The sequence below is a fragment of the Haemaphysalis longicornis genome, unplaced genomic scaffold (genome assembly GCF_048455015.1).
Source record: "Haemaphysalis longicornis isolate Haplotype H1 unplaced genomic scaffold, Haemaphysalis longicornis Haplotype H1 scaffold_8, whole genome shotgun sequence".
Taxonomy (NCBI): domain Eukaryota; kingdom Metazoa; phylum Arthropoda; class Arachnida; order Ixodida; family Ixodidae; genus Haemaphysalis; species Haemaphysalis longicornis.
This window is the reverse complement of record NW_027526445.1, coordinates 140,190,565-140,210,231: the sequence shown is the minus strand read 5'-3', so window position 1 is coordinate 140,210,231 and position 19,667 is coordinate 140,190,565. Positions and strand designations below refer to the sequence as shown.

Below are 19,667 nucleotides of genomic sequence, written 5' to 3'. Positions count from 1 at the left end.
ATTCTGTGGTTCGTCCTGTGGTTCTTTCGTTTGTGTCCCGTTTTCAGTGTTGCGCTTTGAGAAGGTTTGGACATGTAACTAAGTAGTGGCACCCCTTGATGAGAACGGAGAAAGAAAGCAGAACTCAGCGATTGGGCCAACGAATATGACATTTAGAGAAATAAAATTTGTTCACAGATCATTTCATTAAGGTGAATTTAGCTGGTCACCTTTTTCAGAGAAAGTAAACGAGTGCATGTTATGGTAACTACTACTTCCGACTGAGTAAGCTAAAAGCACAGAAGCCTGAGCTTTTTTGCGTTCACTACAGCACTTCCGTGCACAGTACGCTCATCTTACATATGATAAATATTTGTCCGATGCCGTACGCGTTCACGGGTACGTTCACGTATTTAAGGTTGGGGTCGATGTATGTTTTTTTTTCTGCCAGATGACTGTCTATTTGGATACCATACCGGTTCAAACCCGTGACACTAGTCACACTGACAGTGTAACACACTCTCAGCCATACTCACTGTGCCCGTCCATGTGGTAGTCCTGGTAACTCTTCATCCGAGCCGCGCACGTTGGAATGTCATAGCAGTTGCGGCCCACGGTATGCGCAATGAAGATGCGCTCCACGGGTCTGCTGGGGTGCACGAGTTTCCGTTCACGCCATGGCCGAGCGCCCCACTGTCTGCGGGACACGATTCGGATGCAGGGTTTTTCTGCCGGTGGTAAATGTCAAACGATTAGAAAAGACGCCTCCCTCCAGACGGGCGCTCTTAGAGCAAAGCCCAATGCAAAAAAAAATGTTTTCGTTTTATGCAGCACTTGCCGTACGAGAATAATTTCGGGCATATGTCACAGGAATACAGACATGACAAATATTGGCGCAACCAGCAGTGTGCTTAAATAGCTAATCTGGTTTCACCACCGGCGACAACGTATGCAGAGAATGTTCACCAATGTGGTTGTGATGAAGTACCAGCAACTTTCTGTTTTTAAATAATTTCCCCAAACATGACGGTCAATGTCCATGTTGGGGCAATGCGCCACGAAAAAGATGAACAAGAGGAATGGAGGAGGAGGATTCCGGCCGGGAAAACAGACGGGGTGTTCTGGCCTTGCCCTGCGGTGGTGCGGACAAAGCAAGAGGGCAGCCTGCCGACCAGACGTCGCTGTTCCACTACCGGATGCGCGACCGTGGTTCCCCTGCGATGCCCTACAAGACAACGGCCAGGGGCGCGACATCACGGTCCCGCGCCCCACCACCCGAGAACAGTCCAGAATGTTCCGCCTAGCTAAGTTCCAGCCATCTTGCACCCTCCAGAACAGCTCCTCCTACCTGCGAGCACGTTTTTCCAACTTGACTTCCGTTAGAACTAACTCGTGTTCGTTGAACAGTTTAGGTTTCGTTATTATATAGCGGGCCTGTATATTTTTTTTCCTTCGCCGTCCATCTCCGCTTGCTTGTTCCTTCTCCCGACCTCATAAAATTAAGTCAGCCTATTTTCACTTTTTTTTTCATTTTCCGGTGTCCAGTCTCATCATTCTCCCGTCCGTAACGGTGGTAATCGTAAGGAGCCTGTATTCCCTCACAGTGCTATTGTACCACACAGTCAAGTAATTATATCGAAATTTGTCGTTTACAACTACGTTCAGTTCAGCCAATTTCCGCAAGGACAAAAAATTATCCCCAGCTTCACTCACATCACCAACGCTGATGTTACCGGCTAAGTTGCCTGGCGTTCTCTAATCGTAATGATCAGCTTTACAGAGCTTCTCAAAGCTACCAGACCAATTTCCGTTTGCGCCAATTCAATTTTACAATGTTCCAGTGCTCGCGCCATCTATTGGAATATTCTCTTACTTTCGAACGTGGAAAACTGCCACCAGGGGGCCCCACGAGCACTTTTTGGGTTGGGGTCACAACATTTTTCAAGGCGTATTTTTCATTTGCTATAAAAAAAAACGAAGCGCCGTTGTATTTTAATTAAAATAACAATGCAAATGTCACTGATTTATTGATGTCTTGCCTGAAATACGCCTAATGTTTTCTGTTTGCTCCATAATGTTGACAAGTACAAAACACTGCCACCAGATTACCTAATTCCTTTAGAAAAGCTCTGTGTACATAAACATTTCGTTCACCCATTCCTTTAACTTGCTGCACGTGTGCTTCGCGCTTGCTATGTGTCTATGCCCTCTCTACATCGCTGCGCCCGCATTAGCACGCCTCGTCCCATGGAAGCCTCTTATATGAACAGCATCGCTGTTCATATAACCCAGCATTGAACAGAATATTACATGTGGCCCAAACACGTCGTCATTTAAATTAACGTACCTTCTTTCAAACAACGATATCGTTGGTTCAAAAAAGGTTTCTTGCGTGTACTGATAGACCATGATTATACAATGCTAAATTCAATGGATGAATATTCGAGTTTTATCATTGCCGGAACCATGTAAAGTATTTTGTTAGTCCCCTTTCTCATTACGCATAGCAGCTATCAGAACGTTTAAATTGTCTTGTAAATGTTATACATGTATAATTTCTATTATTTGTTCCTCTTGTATGGCAATACACTGTTTGTTCTGTATCGAAATTTCTTCCTTTTTAATCCCTTTTATGTGGTTACCTTCGTGGGACTTGCGGTACCTAAATAATAAATAATAATTATAAATAAACAAATTAGTATTACATAAACCTGTTCAGCAGTGACCGCAATGCACTGATCTTGATTAATACATTACAAAAAATAACGGGGCGAATGCAGCAAAATACAGGTCAAGTTTCAAAAATGTCTACGTAAAATGCGTTGCGAATAGTGTAGCATGATACGCAGTAACTGAAACAAAATACACTAGCGCGCATAGAGGAGCTCACACACACACACACACACACACACACACACACACACACACACACACACACACACACACACACACACACACACACACACACACACACACACACACACACACACACACACACACACACACACACACACACACACACACACACACACACACACACACACACACACACACACACACACACACACACACACACACACACACACACACACACACACACACACACACACACACACACACACACACACACACACACACACACACACACACACACACACACACACACACACACACACACACACACACACACACACACACACACACACACACACACACACACACACACACACACACACACACACACACACACACACACACACACACACACACACACACACACACACACACACACACACACACACACACACACACACACACACACACACACACACACACACACACACACACACACACACACACACACACACACACACACACACACACACACACACACACACACACACACACACACACACACACACACACACACACACACACACACACACACACACACACACACACACACACACACACACACACACACACACACACACACACACACACACACACACACACACACACACACACACACACACACACACACACACACACACACACACACACACACACACACACACACACACACACACACACACACACACACACACACACACACACACACACACACACACACACACACACACACACACACACACACACACACACACACACACACACACACACACACACACACACACACACACACACACACACACACACACACACACACACACACACACACACACACACACACACACACACACACACACACACACACACACACACACACACACACACACACACACACACACACACACACACACACACACACACACACACACACACACACACACACACACACACACACACACACACACACACACACACACACACACACACACACACACACACACACACACACACACACACACACACACACACACACACACACACACACACACACACACACACACACACACACACACACACACACACACACACACACACACACACACACACACACACACACACACACACACACACACACACACACACACACACACACACACACACACACACACACACACACACACACACACACACACACACACACACACACACACACACACACACACACACACACACACACACACACACACACACACACACACACACACACACACACACACACACACACACACACACACACACACACACACACACACACACACACACACACACACACACACACACACACACACACACACACACACACACACACACACACACACACACACACACACACACACACACACACACACACACACACACACACACACACACACACACACACACACACACACACACACACACACACACACACACACACACACACACACACACACACACACACACACACACACACACACACACACACACACACACACACACACACACACACACACACACACACACACACACACACACACACACACACACACACACACACACACACACACACACACACACACACACACACACACACACACACACACACACACACACACACACACACACACACACACACACACACACACACACACACACACACACACACACACACACACACACACACACACACACACACACACACACACACACACACACACACACACACACACACACACACACACACACACACACACACACACACACACACACACACACACACACACACACACACACACACACACACACACACACACACACACACACACACACACACACACACACACACACACACACACACACACACACACACACACACACACACACACACACACACACACACACACACACACACACACACACACACACACACACACACACACACACACACACACACACACACACACACACACACACACACACACACACACACACACACACACACACACACACACACACACACACACACACACACACACACACACACACACACACACACACACACACACACACACACACACACACACACACACACACACACACACACACACACACACACACACGCACACGCACGCACACACGCACACGCACACACGCACGCACGCACGCGCGCACGCACGCACACAGAAAATCAACGGCCCCATTTTAACCTTGAATACAAACACTAAACGTAACTTATGCTTCGAGTGACTCTGATAGAACGGTTTAATGTATTCATTAATGTATTCATGTGAATTGGTGTATTAACGTGGAAAGGGGGCCGGGACCCCGTCAGGCGGTTTACGCCTTTATCCCTGGCCTCCTGTTAGACATGTACACTATTGAAGAAATATAAATAAAGAAAAAAGAAAAAAAGAAAAAAAAATCAAAATTTAATGTGTCCAAGCAAAAACAAAAAAAAAACACGGGAAATTAACTGTGATTGGTGATTCAGAACTATGAGCGTGTGCGAGAAACGTGGATGGAGAGCGTAGTATTTATGGTAATAAAGCATAGGTATGATTCTTCCAATAGTTTCATGCATTTGGTATGAACGAGTGAGAAAATAGGCTGATAACTGGCGAGGAACGATTTAAAATTATGCCTGTGATGAAAACTGGACGACGCATGGAATGGCAGTGATACGAGAAAACTGCCCAGTGGAAGATATGCAATTTGTAGAACAATCAGACAGAAAAGATAGTTGATGAGGCAAAAGGGACCCAAAAGGTCATGATAACCTAGATTTGGTTAATAGAATAGTGGCTGTACTCCGATAGATAGACTAAACAAAACGAACGGAGTCATTGTTACACGCCGAGCATGTTAACAAACATCAAAATAGCATGCTGAACCTCCAACATAGATACATTTCTGTGCTTTTATACACCATTTTCCATAAGCAGCCGGGAAAGGAGGAAAATACTCTCAAACCAGTTCTCTCGGCGGCCGACCAGCGTTGCCTGTGCGCGCTGGGCTGTTAACATCGCTCGGCGCGGTGTGCTCCGCTGCGTAGTTCAGGAGTATTTCGCACCGTGTGCTTAGTTTTTGCGGAACTTTCAACTGTTTTAGCCAATGCTGCGATGCCATTCAAGGCGCAAACGTCGCTTGGTCAGCACTGCGCGGTGGTGGGCTATTGAACAACCAGAGAAAGGGAGAAACAGTCGCTGACAGCACGCATGGGCACGACACTGCCTGGAGAAAATGCAATGCGGTTGCGGCGTGTTTTTGCTGCATCGCTTCCCAACGCACACCGAGTTGAGATATCGGTGGATGCCGTTGATAAATCGCAACGACTTTGTACCAACGACCAACTCCAGGGTTTGTTGGGTGCACTTGGACGGCAAGCAGACGGAGCGAAACCCATTTATCACACGCAAAGCTACGACAGGGAACGGAACCCCCAGAAATGTTAGAAGCAACTTTATCCTTTACAATACAGCATTGTTTGATTGGTTGATTGATTAATTGATTCATTATGGTGTTTAAAGCCCAGACGCTTCATGGGTGATGAGGCGCGCCGTAGTGGAACATATAGTGGAGCCGATATAATAGAACATTACAATAATTTCTGGTTCCTTGTAGTCAATTTAAAATACCATATATTGTTTAGTCATTACAGCCGATTGGCATTAAACAATCCCCTTTTCATCTAATCTAACCTTTAAAATCACCGCGTTTTGTTTACTTTTTTTTTAGGCCAACGCATTACACTGCCAAACGATATGAAAGGATAACTTTCTCCATCGCACACTGCTGGTCGATAGCAGGATAAGCAGGCAGCCCAATGTGGAAACGCAGCTCGAGATACGCTTGAACGCTACATTTGGAAAATAGCTCACCCTGTTCACAACGCGGTCAAAGGAAAAGCTTCTAATCCTTTAGCGTTGTCACGGAATCTAAAGTATTACGATTACAAAACAGTTACTGCTGGTCGCGTAAAGCATTTGTGGTGCAAGCAGCGGTTTCACAAAAGTGGGCTCCGAGCGACAGGCCACATGCGCTGCGCAGAGTTAGGTCAATCATGATCACGATCATGATCAACCAATATTAACTCGCCCGAACGTCGACCCTTCTCAACCTTCGAATAGTAATTTGACTGGTTGTGAGGTCGTGTTATTTTTCCGACCAGGTAATTTTGTTTCGTCAGTAGCCGTCATAAGTCTAGTTAAGAAAGATTATGTTTTATTGCAATGTCAACAGCGTAGCAATCGCCTCGTCGAAAGTCCATCGCGAGCACGGATCACCGTGACCCACATATGCGGTGCGCGCACCGCATTCGACGTCCGCGCCTCCGTAAACATGACTAATCGGTGAACATAACAAGCACGGTGACATTGAAAACATGTATTTCTGTGTCAGTCGGTGCCATAGCGGTACGTTTGCATCGCGGAACTGCGGAGCACCACCGGCACCACCACCACCAGTGCTACTGCTGCTCGCAACAGCCGGGGTCGGCATTTTCCGCTCTGGCAGCAAATTAGGACCTAAAATCCGTCCGCAGATGATGAAAACTAAACAGAACACACACACACAAGCACTGCGACCGCTAACTTAACGCCAAACCACTACGGTTCACTCGGTAATGCACGGGTACCGAGCAGACGCACGGAAAGAACGGAGCACTTAACAGCCCAGCGCGGAGGTTTCGGCGGTCGCTTCATAGACGGCGCTAGCGTCCGGTCAGAAAAAGCAAATGGCGGCGCCCACCTCTAGCAAGGAAAATGGTGTATAAACTGTTCGTACTTTTACGTAGCAAATAAGGTTTTTTGCCATTCTATCCTTACTACCTTTGACCTGTACAGTGTAAAAAGTAGTCCAGGACTTGTGCAGTTGTTTCGTAGTTTTCCCTGCTACGTCCTCGCAACTTTCAGTTGCGAAACAAAATTCAAATCAGTACCATACCTTTAAGTTATGAGTCTTCACAGGATCATATTTGGGGAAAAAGGAGCTTGGCAAGAATTTCCTTTAACGCAATGTATCAATAAATTAGCGCGAGATGAGATGGCATCAGTTTACGACTTCTGGTTTAAGGATGATGCCAGAATTACGTTCAGACAGCGTTTGAAGGTCGCCATCTCTTAAGGATATTTATTTGGTAGTTTAACAACGAGTATTCCACTCCTACATGCACCTTACAGAAGATGTTCTCCTTCTTTGTACTGTTAGGTGTAATAGAGTTCGGTGGAAGCAGGAGAGATTCATGCGTTCAAGCTCAAGCACGTACGTTTTTATGGCACTTAAGAATGCGGAATATGAGGCTGATGTGCGGAACATACGAATGAAAAACGCAAAGATCCAAAAACAGGCTTGTTAGAAGAGAAATACCTATATTTGCTAGTACGAAGCCGTAGAATCTGATGTATCCACTCATTTTCGACTCTCAAGCATGAGACCCAATACACCATGATATGCGTGTGTCAATTACAACCGAGGCACAGTCTTTTAGGGATGTAAAAGGGAAGGGTATAAGTTACACCTCAAGAACATTTCGCAGCATACAGAATAAATGTTTCTGGTTTACCAATAAATGAAGCAATTCACGGCACTTTCAGTGCATTGAAAATAGCCCCGCGACGTTGGCCACTATTACCGGTGGTCGCTTTCGGCTACTTACCGCAAATGTAGCTCTCCAGTCTCCCTGCGTAGTGCGGCCACATCTTGATGATTTCGTACAGGATGGTGCCTGGGCTCTCTGAACACCTGGCGTCCCGGTGACCATGAAGCTCGTAGTCGGGACTGATGTAGCCCTGCCGACAAAGCGAGGACGAATATCATCTTTAAAAATAAAAATATTTTTTCTTCTCTCTGAACTCCCAATACATGCAAATTATTTCAGGGTCAAAAAGACACGGTTAGTCAAGGAGGTAAATACAAATATAATCTTACACTTGGCCGAATGGGGGGGGGGGGGGTTCATAGCCATGCCAAGATGAAGTCTCCATCTACGGTATTGCACGATCTTTTACAATGCTTTCAACAAGTTAGTTTTTTTCTTCTCGCGCATAGACTTCGGCAAAGACCACATACTGATGTCTATCGGCTTCTTTATTCTTGACACCTTGACATAGAAAATTATTTTTGAGTTTGCACTAGCATTACCGGCTATTTGAATAATCAACTCTACTTGCAGGTGTTAAGCTTCCCATCCAACCAGCGTACATTATAGCCTACCTGTCTCACGCCGCACTCGATTAGCCTTTGTGCAGCGGCCAGCATCTTGTCGCTTGGCCTCGTATGCCTGTAGTCTCCTGTGAAGGCTATGCCAAGGCTATCAGTGTTGTGGCCTAGCGTATGGGCACCTTCCACGCCGAAGCCACGGCCTTCGTAGACGCGACCGTCCCCTCCGATGACGAAGTTGTACCCGATGTCCCACCACTCTGCAAAGGTGGGTGACATCGGGATGCTTCAAGTTGTTTCAATTCGTGACTAATTTAACCCGTTGAAACCAAAAAGCGAAAAACCCACAGAATGCATGCGGGGAACATTCAGCGGGGAACTTCTGTATTTATTGAACCATGGTAACCACCTAACTGGTGGTGCGAAAATCAACGTTTTAAGTGGCAAAATTACACGTAATTTACAATGTATACAAGATTGCAAATATAACGGGGTAATTGCACCCCTTGCTGGCGAACTGCAAACAAAACGCAACTTAGCAACTCCGGGGCTGAATGGCAAGTTCAGAGAAATAAAATGTGTTCAGGCATGATCCTGTATATAAATGTGGCAGTTAAACTGTCTCGGAGAAATCCATAGATTGCGTGGCATGGAAAACTAAACAGCTTACCTGAAGGACTCAAGGAGCAAAGAAGCGAGAAGGTTTGTTGCAAACAAGCATGGTATTCCCTACCATGGCACGCAAACCTCGTGCTTAATTCTTGGCCCATTCCGAGCTCTCACATGGGCATGTTCTGGTGTGCGGAAATGGGGCTACGGTTATTTATCCCTGTCTCGAGATGACTGTCTAAATCTCGGCCCAAGATTACGTCTGCCCATAGGTATTCATCATAGTCTGGGCGTAGTCCTGCTACGCTTATTTATCGCTTGGGCACGTGTCATGTTTGGGAACGTGGTTCTTGCCTAGGGGGATTTTCCAATTCTTGACAAGTGATGGGCCCTTCAAGTATATCTCTTGCAAAATGTAGTTTTAACGGGGAGATATAAATACGCCATAGAGTACATAAATTCAGCTCCCAGAGAGGTGGTCGAAGCAGTTTTGTGGGATGTAAAATAGACGATTATTACGAGCCCAAGCCTACCTGTGAGAATTCCGTTATAATGTCATTCAGGTTTTTAGGGTGCAGATTTCCAAAGCTCGTTAGAATATTAGTTACTAATTAAACATTGTGTACTGCCAGCCCCGTTTGTGGGCAAAACAGGAATGGGGACACAGTTACAGGACCAGCACCGCAAAGTGCAGTGGTACGCTCGCGCTTTACGATGGAAATCATCCAAAAACAAGGCTAACAAAATTTCTTGGTGCGAAAGAAGTAGCGTGTATAATACAGCAGCGAACACGCACCCTTAGGCGAGTACCTGCCGTTTTCCTAGACTACCCAGACAAGTAGAATCTGCTAAACGTTTTGCGTTTGGCGCCGACATAACTGTGGCCGTCATGGTAACCGGGCGGACGATCTGCTGACAGAGCTGTGTATGAATATGAGTGAACGCAAAGCGCAGATGAGAATGAGGGAAGGAGGTGTTACAGAAAAGAGAATGGGAGTTGGAATAAACCTGATCCAAAAATTGAGAAAGGAAAATGCGGGGTAGGAGCCATCTCCCGCCTTCTCTCTGATGCTGTCAAGATCCTATGAGTCTAGCGGCATAAGAGGTCATTTGGGCAGGCCTTACTTGGGTCTCCTCGTCTGAGCGGAGCAAGATGGTTGTCATTGCTGTTAAGACCGAATATCGATTGCCTTGGGATTAATACGGCTTTTCATAAAAAGACCATACCCATAAAACATGCGACAGGCAGTGTTTTCAGTGTTCCATTAATGGACCCTGCAGCACTGCCGATAAACGATTTCGCTTCTTCCCTCCCGACGCAGGGACCGCCCTGCGTCATTTTCTCGTCGAACCACATTCGTCTTCCAGATTCCGCTTTATTTTTGTTGAGATTTCCTTTTAAGCGTCTTTTAGGAGCGTTGATCGCTGCAATGGAAAGGAAGCCCTCCAATACCTGCCACGTGGTTTGTCCCAGAGTGATAAAGAGAAAAAAAAATCTGCTGATCAAGTTTCTGATATATCTGATGGTCTTGGACAAGTAATTTTTTGGCTGAGGTACTCACAATTCTAAATATATTAGATGCTGCGGTTTGCAACACTCTGAAAGCGTTTGAATTAAAAAAAATGAATAAACTGCAACAGGGTTTCCTGGATTACCTAAGCGCGAGAATTTTAGTATGTCTGTCTCTGGATTCAACCGCCCAGCAAACAAGGATTTGAAGAAGCGGTTGAACACAAAGTACACATAGAAAAGTCGTTTGCGAACTACTAAAAACCGCTTTCATGGATTATACATGATCCTTGTTATTCAGAGCAAAAGAAACAATTGGAATCTTCAAGACGGAATAACAGTCCATAATGACAAATATCAGTGTTGTTTCAATGAGGAATACAGGGTAAACTGGTTTTTCCAAATGTTATGAAAGAGATTAACACGCTGAAGTGCTGATTAAAAGCTCACTGTTACAGAAGCTGGCAGGCGACCAGTACAAACGAGGGAAAATGGAACTGAAAAATCCTTTCACTGCATTCACGACAGGAGTTGCGAAAAGGAAGGAGAAAAGTGGAGCTGTGGAATGGGAAGAAATGAGAGGGAGTTACGTGGCAGGAACGGCAGATGAGATAAGCAGGGAGCCAAGGAAATGTTACCTTGCCAATTTCTCACCTATAAGCTTTCTCGTCTTGCTGTACAGTTGTGTTCATCGAAACCGGCACCAAGTAAACAACTGCTATATACAGCCTCATTTTTACTCCACACATGCTCTAGACTTGTACTGGCTTCCCGCACACCTCCCAGCTGGGGTACCTGGTGGAGAGGGTAGCACGTACAGTTTCATACGCCCTCAACCATACTCACGACGCCCGTCCATGTGGTAGTTCTGGTAACTCTTCATCCGATCCGCGCACGTAGCTGCGTCAAAGCAGTTGGGACCCACGGTGTGGTGTATAAAGACGCGCTGAGCTTGCACGGGGTGCGTGGGCCTCCGTTGACGCCACGGCCGAGCACCCCACTGACTGCGGGACACAATGGGGATACAGGGGGCTCCTGCAGGTGGAAAGCATCAGTGTACAAGAAAGGCAGCTTCCAGATGATCACTCATATTGCAAAGCACAATGCGGAGAATGGATTGACCTTTGTGCAGTACCTGATGCAAAACAGCTTTGTGGCGTCTGTCATACGAATAAAAACACGCTTTACTGTCGCACTGCCAGTAGTACTCATGAATAGTTGTTTGTCCACAGATGAGGCTCCAAGGAGAGCATGTAGTGTTAGGAAAAATTGTACCGCAGATAGTTCTAATGCCGCAATTAGCCATTTAACCACTGCTGAAACCTTCTGTTCCCCAGCCACTGCTATGCACAAAGTGTAAATTCATTTGTTTATTGTTGTGACTTCATTATCTGGTGCATTTCATTTCCTCTCGATTCAAGGCAAATTGTGGAAAGTGATAGTGTTATAAAAAAAGAACAGGAAAAAGTGGCAAAATGCAGTAAACTGTTGATGGGGCTAACTAGAAAATTGCAAAAAAAAAAGAATTCTGGGTGGTTTTTACAACGTTTTGCAGCATACTTGTTGGCACTTTTTTGTTTCGCATTACAAGCAAGAAGTAACATTGGTGGGGAAAATACAGCCCCCGCGTTTGCTGAAAATCAAGGTGGTTCAGTATAATCTGTTGCCTCTTTCGGATAGTTACCGCAGATGTAGGTATCAAGTCTCCCTGCATAGTGCGGCCACGACTTGATGATTTCGTAAAGGGCGGTACCAGGGCTCTCAGTGCAAATGGCGTCCCGGTGGCCATGCAGCTGGTAGTCTGGACTGATGTAACCCTACGGACAAAGCAAAGCGAGATGATTGTCTGTAGGAAAGAAAATTCTTTACTTATCGCACCCTTCTTCACGCCATCTACCCCACCGTATACCCGACCACCTGTAATTTCTGTTCCTTACTGGGCATCCCATACCATCAAGTATGGGAGTGCAGAAAACCCCAGCTTTACCCCCCAACCCTTCCCCCTCTTATGAGCAGTGGATGGCCTGCCTGAAAAGTCATAACCCTGGGACCCAGCGTTTACTCGTGAAGAGGGCCTGGACTCCCAGCCAAGGCCAGGGCATCCCGCACTAGAAACTCCCCCCTCCGGGCGGGTGCCCTAAAAGCACCACCAGCGCTCCTGAAAAAAAAAACATTTATTCTTCCTCCTCCTTTATTTGTCACCAAGCGAACACCAAAAATACAAAAATGATTGGTGAGAAAGTATGCAGGAAATTACGATAAATACTCAAACGGCGTTGTAAAGCTAGTGGAGGCGTAGTTTGTGGCTTTGTAAAAACACCCCATTTGTGGTGTTCAAAATGCTCAAATCGCCCAATCTTACATTTTATCATGGTGAGTGTTACATAAAACAGAGCATCAAAAAGATGTGTTGAAACTTACCCTACGAATCGGGTGAAACAGCTGTTTCAGCTGTTAGACTTACTGCGTGCGCATGTGTGGACAACGCCGAATTGACGCGGGAAGAATATCAATTGTACACTGAGGGGGGAAAGGGGGGGGGCACTGCTGATGCTGCGATGCAAAAGTACCAGGAGAACTATCGGGGCCTTATAAATTCGGCCATATATATAGTTCTGAAAATAAGTGCGTACTAATAACGAAACCTTTTTTCTCGCTTGTCTTTAAATCCACTTCCAGCGAATCTGGCGCCATGTTTGCACTTCCAGTGACATTTTCGCTAGTTAGATTTATGGAGCTTTGACAGTACCGTTCAATTATGCGGTAAATTTACAGGAGAGGCGCATTGAGAGCTCCCTTGTAGAGTCCATGCTTTTGAGATGGGCTTCGTTTGTCCAACTGCCAAGTTCCCCATCAAGCGCGTGAACGTAAAAACCTACCTGTTCCATGCCGCAGTCGATAAGCTTTTGTGCAGCGGCCAGCATCTTGGCGCTTGGCGTCGTGTTCCTGTAGTCTCCTATGAAAGCTATGCTAATGCCGCCGCGGTTGTAGCCTTTCGTGTGGGCACTTTCCACTCCGAACCCACGGCCTTGGTAGACGCGACCGTCGCCGCCGATCACGAAGCTGTACCCGATGTCCCACCACTCTGCAAAGCCAGTTGACAGCGTCATCAAGTCAGGGGCAGTGCAAATAGGTAACTTCAAGGCGTGCGTAAGCTAACTAAATGCATGAAAATTTATGACAGCACTCGTGTTTAATAAAACACGACTACCACCAAGTGGGTGCCAATAAAACCCTCGTTAACAAAAAAAAGAACAATGTCCTAGAATGCTATCTAAATAGGGGACGCCACGCATTAGTGACAAGGAAGGAAGAAAGGAACAGTGCAGAAAAGGCATGAAGGTTAACCAGGGAACTGCCCAGTTGGCTACACTATATATGGGGATGGGGGTAGGGGTATTGGAAGGTAAGGAGGTCAAAGTGGAAAGCAAACACAAATCGGCAATCAAGCGTGTGAAGGGTAAATTTGGGGCAATAAATTTTGTTCCAAAAAATGTTCTAGAAAATGTAAAAAAATTTTAGTTACCTTTTCAAAGAACGTAATGGAGTTCATGCTATGGGAAAATAAACCTTCTCTCAGCGCTACACAAAGAAAGAAATCTAGGCGGCTTCAAACAAAAAGCATTACATTCTGGCATGTTACGGTCGGCAAGGCACCTCTTTTTTGGCACCAGATGACTGCCTATAGCTGTTTGGCAAAGTATTTGTGGATAGCTGTTTCTAAGAAAGCTGAGAAAGTTAGTGTTGAGAAATCTGCATATCTTTGCTTCGTAGCTGTGCTGCTTCATTTCATCATTTCAGGTGGATTTGAACTTCTCTCTCCGCAGAGAAGAAATAAACTTTTTTATGGAGCGGTTAGCGCCGGAGAAGCGTCCTTGCGCTGGGACCCCTTTAGAACGTCCAGCTTCTTGGGTTCTGTCACAAGCCAAAGCTGGTTATCACGGTTCGTGCTGGACATAAAAAAATATTCCATCTTAGGGGCTTCTCCTAAACCGGTTGTCTAACACTGATCCCCTTCTTCCAATCGACAAATAATTCGCCCTCACACAACTAACGGCTGCGTCACTGGCTAGCTCAATTTGTTGAACGACCGATCTAAATAGACAATGGTCCCGTGTACGCATCCTTCGCCGGGATGATTTTCTTTCACGGCGAAGCTCATGAGAAAGCTTTACAGTTTGCCTTTGTTGCATACGCCTGCATTTCAGGCGGATTTTAACTTGTCCCGTCGCCGAACCTTGCTTCACCTTCGGAACTTTTCTTAAACAGTACGTCTACACCTTCTCCACCAACAAACACTCGATTAATTCGTGCTCATCCTCAGCTCAGCTAGCAGAGTCACTACCCCAGATAGGAGGACGTCCTGGATTGGAATCCTGGACCAGGAGGGAGCAGTGTAAACCAGGCTGCAGTACAGTGGAGCACAAGCCCGCAGAGGTATTTTGCACAACTGTCCGCTGGGATTTTCCGTATTGTTCTAGTTCCCAAACCAGACAGTGCGGCCAACATAGCACTCAGAGTAGTTTTATTGTTATAGAGCACTCGGAGACGCTAAGGCACAGTGCACCGTTTTTTAAGCTGCGATGATTTCAGCCTGTGATAGGTGGTAATCTTTATTGCAGTAGACCAAAAAGGAGACAAACGCAGACTACGTCACATTTGGCTTGGCCTAATCCGGTCTTGGCATCCACTTTCGTTCAACCGAATGAACAGCAAATGCGAAGCTGCGTTTCAGTAGAAGAGCCTATTCCATGAACCAATCATTCAACACACGCGTTGGTGTGGTACGGATTTCAGATGTCCTTTGAGACTGACCACCCCGTGGCGGAATAACATTTACGGTATTACGTGCGCTCCTCCATACTCACTGCGCCCTTCCATGTGGTAGTACTGGTAACTCCGCATCCGTTCCGCGCACGTAGGCAGGTCATAGCAGTTGCGGCCCACTGTGTGGGCGATGTAGACGTGCTGCGCCTCTCCGCTAGGCAGCAAGGGCCTCCAATGACGCGATGGCCGAGCACCCCATTGACTGCGGGACACGATGGGGATGCAGGGGGTTTCTGCGTGTGGTAAGCATTTTGGTTAGACCAGAAGCTACCAGATCAATTTTAAAACTTATTGCAGAACCTACAGCTTATTTCAGGTGCTCCACCACTATCTTCCGTGAATTTTACACAGCTACAATTTCTATACATTCAATAAAGGCGACAATACTTTGCAAACCTTTAAATTGATGCTGCTTGCATTTATAGCTTGCGTCATGGTTTTTGTTAGTGATAGCTTTTGTGTGATGTATGTTTTATTTCTGTTAAAAGCTAGAAGTTCTTTTATGATTAAATTTGTTTTTATGTAACGGAGTCTTCCTTACCACAGGTGTGTATGTAATCCTGCATCGAAGCTGATTTTGTCAGGCTGAGTTGTGGAGTTGTGTTTTTTTTTCTAGTATTTCATGCATTGTCTTTTTGTCCTAATGTGCGGCCGCACTGTTGGCGGCTTCTAGCTGCTTTCTGCGCCGCGTGAAGCTGGTTACAACAGCTTTGGCCAGGAAGCTTCCTCAGGTGACATGGAGAAAAATCAAAATAACCACTCACAAATGAAAGTACGCTCGTAGAGACTGGGTTTTATTTTATGAAGCACCTGCCATACCAAACCAATCTCAGACTTCTGTCCAAGAAATAAAGCCAGTCGCATTTTCGCGGCGCCAGCAGTGCACACGGAACGTTGACGTTATTCCTCCAAGCACACTGATTTCATGGAGAGTGTATTGTTCCACGAGAAAGCGTAATAGATAGATGTATAATCCTGCCGCAATTCCCTTTCGAATGATTGTGTAAGCCGTCTGTTCAGCAGTTCTCAGGATATATTACTGTTCAGAAGAAATCTGTTTATATTTCTCGTAAAAAGACTCATCTCTCCCTCTCTCTCTCTGCGACAGAAATAACCAGAGAACCGAATCTCAGTTATAGCGAATTGACAGTGGCATTACTCACTGGGCAGCCTTCCTTGATGGTATAGGAAGCAATTCTACATTGGTGGCACCCTCTTTGTGCAATGCCTGTTACCCACGAAAAAAGATTCTCCATAGGAAGCGGAAAACAGGGTGTTAAGTGGCCGTTATTTGCAGTGATTTCGTATGGAGTACGTAGGGTTGTTGCACGCGTCTGTGCCTAAACAACGGTGCATGAATCCGAAGTATACTAAGGAAAGGATGGCCGACTTCACGCGGGAAGTTGGCGACGTTCTATACCATGCAATATCACGTAGACGAGATTTGTACTTCTACTCTAAATTGCTTGATTGGGAGTGAGTCATGCTGCAAGGATTACTGTATATCTATGTAGCCTATGTAGCATTTCAGCTAATTACGCGCACTGTGTTGATGCTTAACGTTACCTACTCGTTTCGTTGCGAGGGGGACAGATGCGGTTCTCGAATCTCCCACCGTAGTGTGGCCATTGACGGATGTGCATGTAGAGGGCGTCACCGGGGCAGGTGGTTCCACAGTTGGAGTCTCGGTGGCCGTGTAGAGTGAAGCTTGGATGGATCTTGCCCTGGAAGCGCACGCAGGAGAGCTTTTTATCCCATTACTGTTAGGGTAACTGCGGTGATACACCGAAGAGCTCCCACAGTAATTTGAAAACTCTTGGCAGTGAATTCTTGGGGCACGCCACGTATACGTGTAATATTGATTCAAATCTATTGGTAACCATGACTCACCGATTCAAATTTCTTGCCGTGAAGGGGGCATCTTTGGTAGGATAAAATACGGAAGAATCCGTGGGCAGCTGGGATGGAATTTTTGTATGTATGTATGTATGTATGTATGTATGTATGTATGTATGTATGTATGTATGTATGTATGTATGTATGTATGTATGTATGTATGTATGTATGTATGTATGTATGTATGTATGTATGTATGTATGTATCTATGTATGTATGTATGTATGTATGTATGTATGTATGTATGTATGTATGTATTTATTTATGTATGCATCTCTGTATGTATGTATGTGAGGATCAGAACACAGCAGACCTCTTGAAGGATGGCGGGCAAATTGTACGTGAAAAACGGGCAAACCTGTACACGCAATGCCTAATGACCACGAGTGTACCGGATTCTTGGAAGAACACCAACATCATCCTAATCCACAAACAAGGCGACATGAAGGACTCGAAAAATTACAGGCCGATCAGCTTACTGGCAGTCGTCCACAAGGTACTTACCGAGGTAATCGCTAAGAGAATTACTTCCACCTTCGATTTCAGTCAACCTAATGAACATGCAGGGTTTCGTAAAGGCTATTAACAATGGACCATATTCACACGATCAATCAGGTGATAGACAAGTGCGCGGAGTATACAAACCCCCTATCCATAGGCTTCATAGATTATGAGAAAGCATTTGATTCGGTCGAAGCCTCCGCAGCCATTCAGACATTGTGGAATCAAGGTGTAGACCAGCATTACGTCTGAATACAAGATGATATCTACAATGGCTCCACGGCTACCATCGTCCTCCATAAGGGAAGAAGTAAGATACCTATAAGGAAGGGCGTAAGACAAGAAGACACAATCTATCCAATGTTATTCACAGCATGCTTACAAGAGGTATTCAGATTATTGGATTGCGAACAGGTGGGCGTAAGGTTGAACGGAGAATACCTCTGTAAGCTCAGATTTGCTGATGACCTTTCCTTGCTAAGTAACTCGGGGGGCTGATTTCAAAGCATCCTTACTGCATTGAACAAGCATAGTAGAACCGCGAGCCTGAAAATTCATATGCGGAAGACTCAAGTAATCATCAATAACCTCGGGAGAGGACAGCGGTTTGAGGTAGGTGGCGAGGCAGCAGAAGTGGTAAGCGAATATGTCTACTTATGCCAAGTTGTGACCCCGGATCCCAACCATGAGGTAGAGATAATTAGAAGAATATTAATGCGGTGGATTGCATTCGGCAGGCGTTCTCGGATAATGAATGCCAGCCTACCATTGTCAAGAATGTGTGCGACAGCTGCAGCTTATCGGTACTCGCCTACGGGGCAGAAACTTGGAGGCTCACTAAGAGGGTTCAACTTAACTTGAAGATGACTCAGCGATCAATAAAACGGAAGATGACAGGTGTCACATTAAGGGACAAGAAGAGAGCGGAGTGGATCAGGGGAGAAACGTGTGTTAAGGACATATTAATAGAAATTAAGAATAAATGGGTGTAATTTATATTTATATATTTATATTATAGCAATTTATATTTACCTTGGAGTGGATCCCTAGAGAAAGCAAGCGTGGCAGGGGGCGGCAGAAAGTCAGATGGACAGATGCGATCAAGAAGTTTACGGGAATAAATTGGTCGTAGTTAGCGCAGGAGCGGGATAAATGGAGTTCTATAGGAGATGCCTTCGCCCTTTAGTGGGGGTACATAGGCTGATGATGATGATGTATGTATGTATGTATGTATGTA

The 19,667-nt window shown here is 45.6% G+C and overlaps 1 protein-coding gene across 1 annotated transcript in view; it reads right to left on the bottom strand.

The window, feature by feature from the left end:
* The window catches only part of LOC144150119 (uncharacterized), a 34,829-nt gene that overhangs the window by 7,500 nt on the left and 7,662 nt on the right, over window positions 1–19,667 (bottom strand). Inside the window, exons 5-12 of the mRNA XM_077681942.1 lie at window positions 17,604–17,757; window positions 16,075–16,266; window positions 14,086–14,291; window positions 12,891–13,023; window positions 12,053–12,241; window positions 9,142–9,347; window positions 8,585–8,717; window positions 516–707 (exon numbers count right to left, since the gene is read on the bottom strand). Coding sequence (XP_077538068.1) covers window positions 516–707; window positions 8,585–8,717; window positions 9,142–9,347; window positions 12,053–12,241; window positions 12,891–13,023; window positions 14,086–14,291; window positions 16,075–16,266; window positions 17,604–17,757 — 1,405 coding nt within the window. The remainder of the gene's footprint in view (window positions 1–515; window positions 708–8,584; window positions 8,718–9,141; window positions 9,348–12,052; window positions 12,242–12,890; window positions 13,024–14,085; window positions 14,292–16,074; window positions 16,267–17,603; window positions 17,758–19,667) is intronic.